This window comes from Empidonax traillii, unplaced genomic scaffold (genome assembly GCF_003031625.1).
Source record: "Empidonax traillii isolate 1590-97213 ecotype Southwest subspecies unplaced genomic scaffold, ASM303162v1 scaffold3:size4013460, whole genome shotgun sequence".
Taxonomy (NCBI): domain Eukaryota; kingdom Metazoa; phylum Chordata; class Aves; order Passeriformes; family Tyrannidae; genus Empidonax; species Empidonax traillii.
In genome coordinates this window covers 1,593,490-1,604,981 of record NW_020955196.1, presented here as the reverse complement: position 1 = coordinate 1,604,981, position 11,492 = coordinate 1,593,490, and the positions used below count along the sequence as shown (strand labels likewise).

The window sequence follows — 11,492 nt, the reverse complement described above, 5'->3', positions numbered from 1 at the left end:
TATAGGAAGAGGCATGACCAGGGTGCTGGGCATGCATGCTAAGCTTTTTCTGGAGTCCCCATCCCAACTATCTCCTTCTAGGAAGCTTGTGAGATGTGCCACGGCTCTTCCCAATGTTTTGCTGTCCCCAAGAGGCCTTGCTGCATTACTAATGCAGGTGCTATTGTAGTGGCCTCAACACTGAAAGGGCCTTGAGACTGGTTATCAGTTCAACATGCCTGTCCTGTGTATTGGCTGCTCCCAGAATCTGGCTTCCAGGGGACATCCTTGGAAATTAAGGTCTTCCTATAGATGACCAGTGCAGTCTGCCCTCCAGATGTCACTGCTGCCACACAAATCCGCACTATGCCATCCTCCCCATGCACTCTGCAGTAACAGAGAATGTGATTAAGTAGCTTTTCTTCCTTCATTGATTTTTCTTGCCACTGCTCCCACACTAGACTGGAACAAGGCCTGCATCATTTCCCACTCCTGGTGGCACACCGCCCTGCATTCACTGCAGAGATGACAAGTCTGGAATGGAGCAGGAGCTCTCACATGCCTGCCATGTTTAATGCTTACTGCAAAAGCTCTCTTCCTGAAGACCCTGTTGATAAAACAGTGTGTTAGCACCAGACCATGATGTCTGGATGGCATTCTGGGATTCTTTGTTTTGTTGCTGCTTAGGATTTTTGTTTGTTATTTGTGTTTTGGTTTGTTGTTGTTGTTGTCTCCCTTTCCCTGTGCTATTGCTGATGAGACAGGATAGCCCCTGGCCCTCAGTCTTCAACCATGTGAAACACTGGGATGTTGTTCAACCTTTAACCTGGGAAGGAGTGGGGGGCTGGACCCACACACTGCTAATAGTTTCCTGCACTGCCCATCTCATTAACTCAGTAACTAGAACATAATTGAAAGTCATCTTTAATGCTGAAGTTCATGCTTGTATTTGTAGTTCTGGTCCTACCTAGCCCTGTCCCTCCTCCCTGCTACTGCTTGTGGTTCTCTGACTTGGGTTTCCTTTTACTAAAGACCCTGTTTGTGAGAGTTTTTTATTTTCTGTACCGACTTACAACCAAAAACAATGTAGTGAATGCTCTTCCTCCTTTTAAAGCAGTTTAATCAAACCTGTCTCTGCAGACAAGCTCTTTGCCTCTCCATTTGCTTTCCCATTGTGCTGGGGCCTCTTAAAGCCACCTAAAACTAACAGAGGTGCAGTATATTTACCTTCTCTGGTACTACACCAGAAGCAATAGCTAAAACGGCTCTCCTATAGCCCTTACCTGCGTTGTAAAAAAACCCGCTCTCAAATGTGGCACATGCCATTTAAGCTATGCAGTCGGGTGACAGCAATTTTAAATGTCCTGAGTGTGTGTTATGAAACAGATGTCAACAGCTGGTAACAGCAGAACACATTGCAAAAATTCCTGAGCTGCTGCCACCCGCTGGTGTCACTGCCTCAGTTCTGCAGTGTCTAAATTCTCCCATGCAGAGGTCCAATTTCCATTTCTAATTCACATAAAACCCAGAGATCTAAGAGTTCCTTTTCCCACTGTGTGTCCAATACACCATCCTTCTTCGCACGGAGGAAGTCAGAAAGCCTCCTCTGTGTTGAAAAGGCAGCAACTCCTTTTTCTTCAAAGACAGAATTGGTGGATAAATTTTCAAGCTTGTTCTCTAGCCCATTTCTTGACTAACAGTCTTATTTACTAACTGGAAAATAAATGCTCATCTCACTTTTCAGTGTAGGCATTTCTGATACTATCTGCATTAGGAGAGGAGGCTGATGTTATGGAAGAGCATGAACTAGATGCCTGCACTTGGCCCAAGCCAACTCCCACCAAAATCACAGGTGTCCTCTGCCACCTCCCATGGGAGGGTTGTAATTAAATGCCTGACTATTCCTGGCACAGGGAGGGGCAGAGGTTGCTGTGAACCCGTCTGGATCTGAGAAGCCCCTGTGGCTGACCTGCAGCTGCTGTGCACCCTGCTGCCCTTGCAAGGAAAAGCTGACAGCAGCTTCCTAGCAGAGGAGAAGAGACGGGATCTCTCACGGTCTACATGACCGTGAAGGGGGGGAGATAAGGGGCTGATGCAATGGACAAGCAGCTGGTTGCTGCAGGCAGGAGTCTGAGAAATAGACAACTGGCTGGAACAGGGTGCTTCACCATGCAGGACAGAAGTAAGGTAAGAAAGATCATGAGATTCCTCACAAAGCAGATTTGGCCTCTGCAAACCTCCACAAGCTTGCCAATGGGACAGAAACACCCAGGGATGCTCTTGTACCTGCAAGTGACAGCACTGAGTGGAGAAAGATCTCTCCCGCCTCCAGAGAGACAGACACTGAGTGAAGAACAGCGGGAGAGACTGACCGACTGCCATGGGAGGTGGGGCTCAGGCCACTCTCCTCCAGCCACATGCTGCTTGCAGGGGCACACCTTCCTGCAGTAATGTGAAAAAACAGGCAGCTTTATAGAAACACAACACAGGTTTCTGTTTTAATGAGAAAATAATTATATACTTGCATTGTAGGCCTCACAGTCACTATAAAACAGAAGCAGGATAACATTTAAGTGGTTAACATACAGAAAGCCAGGTATTGTTGAAACTAGTTGGTAAGTCATGACAAGGATGCTGCCTTTTGGTTGCCAAACATGTCAACTCTATTTTCCTTCAGATAATGTCAGTACAGAGCAAGATGAAGCCCAAATCGGCAGCTTTAAAAACGAACTGTTCAGAAAACCTGCACTGTAACTCCAAACTGATTATAATCACAAATGCTAATGCTTAACTATTTCTCAATACACAGTTTCATTAAAACCGGTCTTTGCCACGGGAAAGGATCTGAGCGTTTCTTTTGTGGAGACAAAGTTAACTCTGCAATAGTGCTCTTTTGTTGCATTTGATACAGTCATATATAGATAGATATGTAATACTGGCGTATACTTATAAACACCTAAGCTTGGTAGCATGCAAATCAAATAACAGAGGCAAGGAAACTGCATCTCACTCTTGTTACCACAGCACTGAATGTGCTGCTGACTATGAGTGTCCATAATTTCTGGAAGAGAAAAACTGCTGGGTGGAAAGTCTGTCTGTCCTGGACTGTTACACGCCAATACTTCTGTTGCAGGGGCTGAAAGCAAATACTTCTCTCACAGAGGACTCCTGCCTGGGGTCTCCTCACCACCACATCCCCTTTCTAAAGGAACAATTTAATTTTCACTTCAGGCTATTTGTAGCAGTATGGGGGGATGTGGCAAAGCATGAAAAGATGCCCAGTAATGAGCGATCGATGTTACTGGCTTCCAGTGTGAGAGCAGGAGGGAAAAGGAGGCCTACAGGCTAAAGAAAATACTACCACAAGTTCCTGGGAAGGCAGTCCAGGGCTCAGCCAGCTTTCAGGAGCAAATATTGGGGGAAACTCTGAAAAGCGGCATTTAATGTAAGACCACCTCAGCTCAGGTACAATGGCCATATCCTCTTCTCAGGAAACTTCTTTTTTCCCATTCTTTCTTAAGCTCTCCCCAGAGGTGGAGGGAGCCAGGAATCTTCTTGACACAGATGTGCAGAGCGCACAGATGCAGCTACATCACGTATGGTCTCACTAGTGCTGCACTGGTGCCACTGCTTTTCCTACGGCTGTACAGAAACGACCCGTCTGCAGATATGAATCACAGTGTTGACTGCCATGTCTGAACAACAGGTCCCCTTCATTAGGTATGTAATTCCTTCACAGGCAAGGTGCCTCCCCAGGGTGCCTCCTTGAGATAAACTTGCTGCCCTTATCACAGTGAACTCTCGGTTCAGCAGCGTTTTCTTCTGTTCAATAGCACTTACGGAGACAACTGACAGAACTGAGTCCATGGGTATATACAGTTGCATTTGCTACAATTCCCTGAAAATAAGCCTCAAAATTATATGTGTCCATGGACAGAAATCACATGCTGAAGGGTGGTGGTGGTGAATAATTTGGTTGCAAGCTCTGTGTTTGAGAAAAGCACCAAAAGTATGTTCACAGTATCGGTACTCATTTTAAATGAGCTCACTGTTTCAGGATAAAACAGCACAGCAGGTCATGAAACCAAGGAAAGGCTTAGGGAGGACACAGTATCCTGGCTGATGATTTCTTAAAAAGATGTCAAAATAATAACTGACTGTAAAAAAGACAGTATTTTGTACAGAAAAAAGCTTGGTGTCTTTTTTCCCATCACCTCCCAAACTTGTTGGTTTCTAGTCCAGAAATTATGGTTCCCAGTTGTAAAATACTCCTATTGTATTGCTTGGTGATAAGAAAGAGTAAACCCGCAGCCTCTATACTACATACAAATACAAAGCACAAGAATTAATACCACATTTCTTTTCCTAATCGTCAGCTTACAAAACTGGTCAATACTTTGCAATTGTGACTCATGCAAATACCATGTCGGGTCAAATTTTAATATCACAAATACTGCATTAACTCAGTGCCTTATTTTTATATCCCCTTTCGGAAAAAAAAAATAAAATCAGAACTCACAACTATAAGCTGGTAAAACAGCTTTGGAGAAAATAATCAGTACACACACACACACACTGCCATACAAGTCCTGGTATGCCAGCCTCACGCACACGCCCGCACACACACGTGCGCACACACACACACACACACACACACACACACACGTGCCCACACGCCAACACAAAACCACACTAATCCTTCACTGCTGATCCCAAGCCTAAGCAATAACTAAAGGCTCTATGGTTTGCTTGTAGCGCTGGAAACACCTGCTGAACGGCAAAAGTAATGTTTTCTTCCCTTGTCTGCTCTTCCTTGCTCATTCCTTCCAACTCATTATGCCCTTTAGCTTTTTTGTTGCCTGGAAACGTGAAGACTTCCACAAAGCACTCTACTTCAAAGGCTGTTTACGTTGTATAAATATAGTTGAACACATAACTATCTTTTTTCTTTATTTCTTACCTCTTTCTAGGCCAGAGTCTGGCTTAGTTCAATTATTGCCTCATTTAAAAATTAAATGTCCTTTATTTGTATCTCTTTCCCACTACCTTTCTGCTTCAAATTATCCATCTTCAAACACATATGCCATTCTTTTCCCTCCCCACCATCAAAAAATAGTTGTCATCCGCTAAATACAGATTTTCTATTTAGAAACTTTGTTGTGTAAATATGCTCTGAGAACCTGGAGTTCAGGTGATATTGCAAGCATATAGGATCCTAAAGCTAAGGTAATCCATTTGGCTTAGCTCTCATCCCCATCTATTCCACTCCTAAATTGTGATGGCTTGTGTTTGCAACACAAGGACTGAGTCTGCTGGATTGTGTATTTGCAATAACTGCCTCCCTGTTTGTTGGGTTTTTCTCCTTTTAAACAGATAAATTACTAGAAAGGGGAGCGAACCCACCCCCCCCCAAACAACCAGTCCAATCCCAAACCCAACCCTTCAGTCTCCTCAAAGAATTAGAACAGAGGGCAGTGTCTTCGTGTGTTGTGGCTGGATAAGAGTATGCCGAATTCACGCCGACGGTCTTGGTTGCAGCGGCTGTGAGAGGCGAAGGAACTGCAGGAGGTTCTGACAGGAGCTGCTGGGTGGACAGTGATCCTGGGGGCAAGGCAGGGCTGTCAATTTGGTCAGCAGGAAGCACAAGTGTGAGTCCTGGCCACAGACTCGTCCATGACAACTTCCTGCCATATGCCTGCAGCCGATCTGGTCCACAGGGACACCTGTGGACACCCCCTTGTGCCTACCCCCCCGAGAGCTCCCACCTCCTGCAGCCTCTCCACTGCATTATTTTCAGAGGGGAGATGGAGGGAAGGAGCTATTTTCTAGGTGTGTTTTTCCTGTAATTTCAGGATTGCCAGGAGCAGGATCATTTCTGTGTCTATGTGCACCGAGTTTCTTGTGTATTTAATAAATATCAGACTAAAATGCTGCTGCTTTCATGGTGGGTTTTTGTGTTTGGGGTTTTTTTGTTTTTTGTTCTTTTTCCTTTCTTCCTTTCTCTTTTTTTGGTTCCGGTATGCCTGGTCGCTGTCCTCACACCACAGCGTGGTTACTCGTCCTCCTCTCGGTTGGCATAAATGCCGGCTTCCCAGCGCAGCGCCAGAGCACTCTTCCTGCGGTTCACCCTGGTCGCCTCCAGGACCTGGTCAGGAGAGAAAAGGGAGAGCACAGGGTGTCACTCAGCTGCCCACAGCCCCCGTGCAGGGGTGTCCCACACTGTGCACCGGGGCAGGCAGAGACCAGCCAGGTAGGCAGGGACCAGCCAGGCCAGCCCCTCCCACGAGGCTCCCACCTTGTGCGAGAAGGGACAACTCATGCGATGAAGCACTTGCTGACGTGAAAGTGGAGGGGGATGGCACACAAGAGCAAAGCCACACCACGGGGAGGACAGAAGTGGTAGGAGTTGTCTGGCAGCACCCAACTCTCTTCAGGGGAGCCCCAGCTGCCCTTTACAAGCCCAGCTGCACATTGCCCCATCCCAGGGGGGCAAGACCCTCTCCCCAGAGGCAGAAGCTAGTCTTTGTCTTGCAGCTGAGGTGCTGTGATCAAAGTGCTCTGGGAGTAAAAGGGCATTTACACAAGGAAGAACTACAAAACCTGGTACAAGTTGGGCCCCAATACATTTATATGTATTTCATATGCACATAGTCACACACACAGATGCATGCACACACTGGGTATGTATTGTACCTATGCACACACATAATAAACTAAAAAAGTAAGAAACAGTTTTAATATGTGTTTTAAGAAGGCTGGAAAGAAAATTAGACAACACCAAAAGGCATTATTGTGATGTCTGGCTGATGTACTCCTCAGCAAATAATGCATGGCCGTGGGCGTTTTCCACACAACAGAGATATAAAGGGGTCTGGAGCCTTCTTGCAGAAGCACATGGCAATGTTATTTTCTGACCAGTACTGAATTATCACCCCATGATCAAACTACAAAGCTGCCAATGTTCATTGCTCTCAGTTTGTTTTAAACTAGCCCTCCCAAAGAAGCAAACTTTTGAAATTTTTAATGTCAGTTAAAAAAAAATTGTAAAAAATTCCCACAGTTAATATATAACTCTTCACTGAAACAATGCCACCCATCCCCAGTCCCTACTGCTTCCTGCAAGCTGCTCTGCACACTCCTTGACTGCAAAAGAGTAGCAGACCTTTTGAGAAAGGATGCTATTTTATTCTTCTGTATAGGAAGTCAGATGCAGTGAGGACTTACACCTTGACAGGAACAGAAATAAATAAGTTATTTATTTAAATAAATAAAAAAACTAAGACTAAAGAAACTCTTCTTTCAGGTGTAACAAGCTGTGATTGGAAAAGTATAGAGGTACTAGGTTCCTGTAAAGGCAGTATCAGAAAATCAGCTCTGAACTGCCAGCTGAAATTACAGGCCATCATAACTTTGCCTATGGGAATAAAAATGCACTCCTGCATTTAAAGAAACTCCCAGACCTCCTTTCAGGAGCTGAAGATAGGGTGGAGTTTTGCCAGTGTTAGTATTGTTTTTCCCTCCTAGTTTCTTTTGACTATGAACAAGCCAAAGAACTAAAGGCAAAATTTGGCCATGAGAGAAAAATTTTAACTAAAGCTCTGTCTCCTTCTCAGCACTGACTAGGCCTACAAAGCTAGTCCAGGTCCACTAAAGGTATTTTTTTCTGAAATTTTGCCCAAAATCATGCCTCCTTATTCTGAAGGGCAGTCACCACCAGAAGGGGGGACAAGGGCTGAGTGGTTTCTGTTTTACCCAGTAGAGGACAAATGTGATCACAAACCTTACTATATAAATAATCAAAATCAAGAAAAAAAATTGTCAAGACATCAGCCTGTAAACTGTGTACTGGAGTTATTCCCACTGAAGGGGTAAGGACCACCAGTTAAAACTATGTGTCTGGGATTCTAAGTGCCTGAAGCAAGAAAAGACAACCCAAACTGAACAATGGAGAAGCAAAGCTGGGAGTGGTTATCAGTGCATCATTCAACATAAATTTCAAACCTAAACTGCCACTTTTTACTTAAATGAGGTCTGCTGAATTTGGCCTGTAAAAATATGCAGCTGAAAATAATACGAATTTTACATAATTTACAACTATTTCTAGTCAACGGCTTCTTTGCTGAAAATCACAATGTTATGAAGGTCTCTAGTGATGGCTTGCAACAGTCAGGACCCTTAAACACTGAAGATTCCTGCTTCGCAATAGACGTATTTGTACTTGTCTTAATACATCTTGTATTAATAGACGTATTGTATTTGTCTTAAAAGATAGCAACAGGGTTTCTTCCATTTATCCCTGATCTGCAAACATGCCCAGAGGCTTGTCTACTTCTGAAAACATTGCTGGTTGCTCCAAGCAAAGCTGTATCCAGATTTGTATCAGAGATACCACGCAGGCTTTGAATGTGGACTTGAGACTTTGCAGGAAAACAAGTAGTGATGTCTGGCTCAGTATTAAAACAACAAGCCTTCTAAATGGTAGAGCATATAAATTAAAGGTCCAGCATTATTCCTCAAATCTATTGAAAAGAGTGTTTGACCTAAAACAACCCTTGTTTTTACAAGGCTGTGTCAGTTTGAGACCCGCTAGAGGAAACAGTGGCATAATTATAGTATGCAACTGGAATGACTGAGTGGGGAATTGGGACTCCTCAATGGAGCACTGAATTCATTACCCAGCGAAGCTGATGTGGAAGCAAAACAATTTCTCTAGAGCTTAGTATTTTACTAATTCTTCCCATCTGGACCTCGAAGAACTGAAAAAACCCAACCCAACACAACCAACAAACAAAAACCAACCAACCAACCAAAAAACCCCCAGAAAATGCAAAGGTCTGGGTGTCTAAAATCTATGAGTACCATGCATCCACAGAGCACACTCTGCACAAAGACACAGAAGCACAAATGCAGGGAACAGACTGCCTGCTCCTGCAGATGTGAGTGTTTCTGCTCAGGAGTGATAAACTAAATGCTTTTAAAAAACCTGGAACTACCAAGAGAACATCTATTTCTCCAGTATGAAGGTATTTCCTTTACTGCACCTACTTAATCTATTCACTGAATACACTAGGAGTTGAGTATGTGAGATTAAAATGTGGTTTTCTGGAACAAGACACAAACAGTATTCAACTGCTGCTCGTCAGTATTAAAACATAAACTGTATGCCCTATGCCATCAAATCCAGTGTGTTGGTTTTGTTTTGTACCGTAAAAATTTTCAGCAGTAGCCTTTAATGTTGCATAATGTTACCTAATTGCAGTTATCTCCTACAGTATGATCAGTATTTAGAAAGCTCAAGCTACTGTCCTGTAAATTTGAATATACATATACCTCCAAGGCCAAAAGCAGAAGATTTCGAGGATAAAAACATCCCATATATGGGCATGCACATAAGTCTCTTCAAAACAGCAGATGGATGTGCTTTTGATATAGGGTGCAGGGGTTTGGGGGTGATGCAACCACATCGCCCTAATGAAGCAGGATGTAGTCTGCTGCAGGTAGCTTAACTTCAGTAGTTACTGTGCCTTGCTCAGGGGTTGTTTGCTGCTTCCCGGAGTGGAGCTGTCAGGCTGACTGCATGGATGGCCCTGCTCCCAGCTGGTGCAAGCATAGCTGGGACAGCTCCAGTGCTGCCACCAATGGCTAAAATTGAGCCACTTGCCTGCACTGGAGTGGACAATGGAAAGCTCTAGTGAAGAGGAGACAGCTCACCTGTGAGGTCAGTAGAGAGTAGAGGCATTTCATGCCTCGAGTCTTGCTGTTCCTTCTGAAACAACTGCCTGGCTTCAGCTAAAGATTTCCAGTGAGAACCATGTGGTTTCTTCAGTCTGAGGCTAGATGCTGGGGATTAGCCAGAACATACACTTTCCTTTCACCTGCATACAGAACTGCTGTGTCCTACAGCCTTTTTCATTTCTAACACCTTTCCCATTCATGCACATTCACTTCCAGTTCCTTACTCCTTGTGTCATTATCATTATACAAGGTGGACACAAAACTCTTCCCAGCAGAAGGTCACGGGCTGGGCATGTAAAATCTACACCTGAGTTTCTGCCTTTCACACAACATCAAACACTCTGATTACTACTTGCTGTTTATAAATCTTGACTTAGATTATTGTGCAGATATTATGGAGGAGAAGAGGCTCAACCTGTGTTTAAAACCATCTGAAAGCACTGCTCTTATACTGATTAACTCTCTATAAACACAAAGATCAATCACTGGCTTGTATCAGTGAGATAAAACCCATACTAAATTATTTAATGAATAGGAAAGACTTGACTTTGCTTTACTCTCCAGGACAGAAGATGTTCATGTACTTGTCTTGAGGTAGCTGATGTGGTCAAATATGTTATAGAATACAAAAATAACGGAAGATTCATGTTTATAAAAAAGTGCTGGTGTTGAATAAATGAATGCCAGTCATTACCATAAACTGCACAGAAAATTACAGGCAATTGAAATATCCACATTACTAAGCATCTTGTTCTTAACAAACATTGCAAAAGTGTAGTTAGTATCAATCACCTGCTCTTAAAATTACTGCCTTTGGCAAAGTCCAGCTTTATAGGGATAAAGAGTGTGCAAGTTCTGCCTTGCTAAAATACCAAATGTCACTCTTAAAATACTCTTTCCTTGGCAGGTTTGTGTTTCTTCTACCCTGAGACCAACACTGATGCTAAGCTGTGGGAGTCTGATCAGTCATCACATCACAACAGACAGGGACAAGGACAGGATCACAAAATGCAACAGACTTGAGGCCATGCACTTGATCTGACTCTTCTTCCACTTTTGAAAGGTTGACGTTCAGGTTCTTTACAAAATATAGAGATTTTGACACATTGTAATCAGAAACAAAGGAAAGCCACAGCAGTTTCACTCAGTATCTGAGGGTACTTGGATCCCAGGTTTAGCTTTGCCAGCTAAATCGTAAGAGGGATTAAGGAGAAGTTCTCATTTCTCACCTCAGGAATGTTCAAGTCCAGGGCAACAGTCCCCATCCCTTTAATTACAACCCCTCCTGTGCCAGAAATTGTAACCAGAATCCAAGGGTTAGGAAAAACAGCCACACAAATATTTGTGGGTGAGAGACTGATATAAAACTTCTGTCTTCTTCAAGCTGACTTCCAGATATGTGGGAATATCACACATACACACACACACTGGCATCCCGATTTTGATATGAAATGGCACTGGCACACAGTATGAAAACGCCAACTGCAGCAACATGCACTTGGAATCACCATGCAAGAGGAAGCAAAAATAAAAAAGCAGTTGAAAAGTACCTCAGAAGTAACCTTGCTAGACAGTAATTTACAGGTGTACTGGTAGAAAGGGAAAAGATCAGCATTAGTACGTTGAACAAGCATGTTATAACTAGGAAACAAGAACAAATTAAAGAAATTGTAAGAACTGGCACGTTCCATGGTATAACGTTTCAAGCAACTTGGGTGTCACACACACAAAAAAAAAAAAAAAAAAAAAAAAAAAAAAAAAAAAAAAAAAAAAAAAAA

General features: G+C 43.5%; 1 protein-coding gene across 7 annotated transcripts in view; it reads right to left on the bottom strand.

Annotated features, from left to right (window-relative positions):
• Positions 1-2,448: 2,448 nt before the first annotated feature.
• The window catches only part of LOC114069919 (A-kinase anchor protein 2-like), a 157,130-nt gene continuing 148,086 nt past the window's right edge, over positions 2,449-11,492 (bottom strand). For 6 of the 7 annotated variants that reach the window (XM_027907553.1, XM_027907085.1, XM_027907317.1 and 3 more), the window contains 2 exons: positions 11,265-11,303; positions 2,449-6,124 (listed from right to left, as the gene is read on the bottom strand). In XM_027907553.1, the coding sequence (XP_027763354.1) occupies positions 6,032-6,124; positions 11,265-11,303 (132 nt within the window). In that variant the 3' untranslated portion in view covers positions 2,449-6,031. The remainder of the gene's footprint in view (positions 6,125-11,264; positions 11,304-11,492) is intronic. The other variant, XM_027907242.1, reaches the window with a different exon arrangement.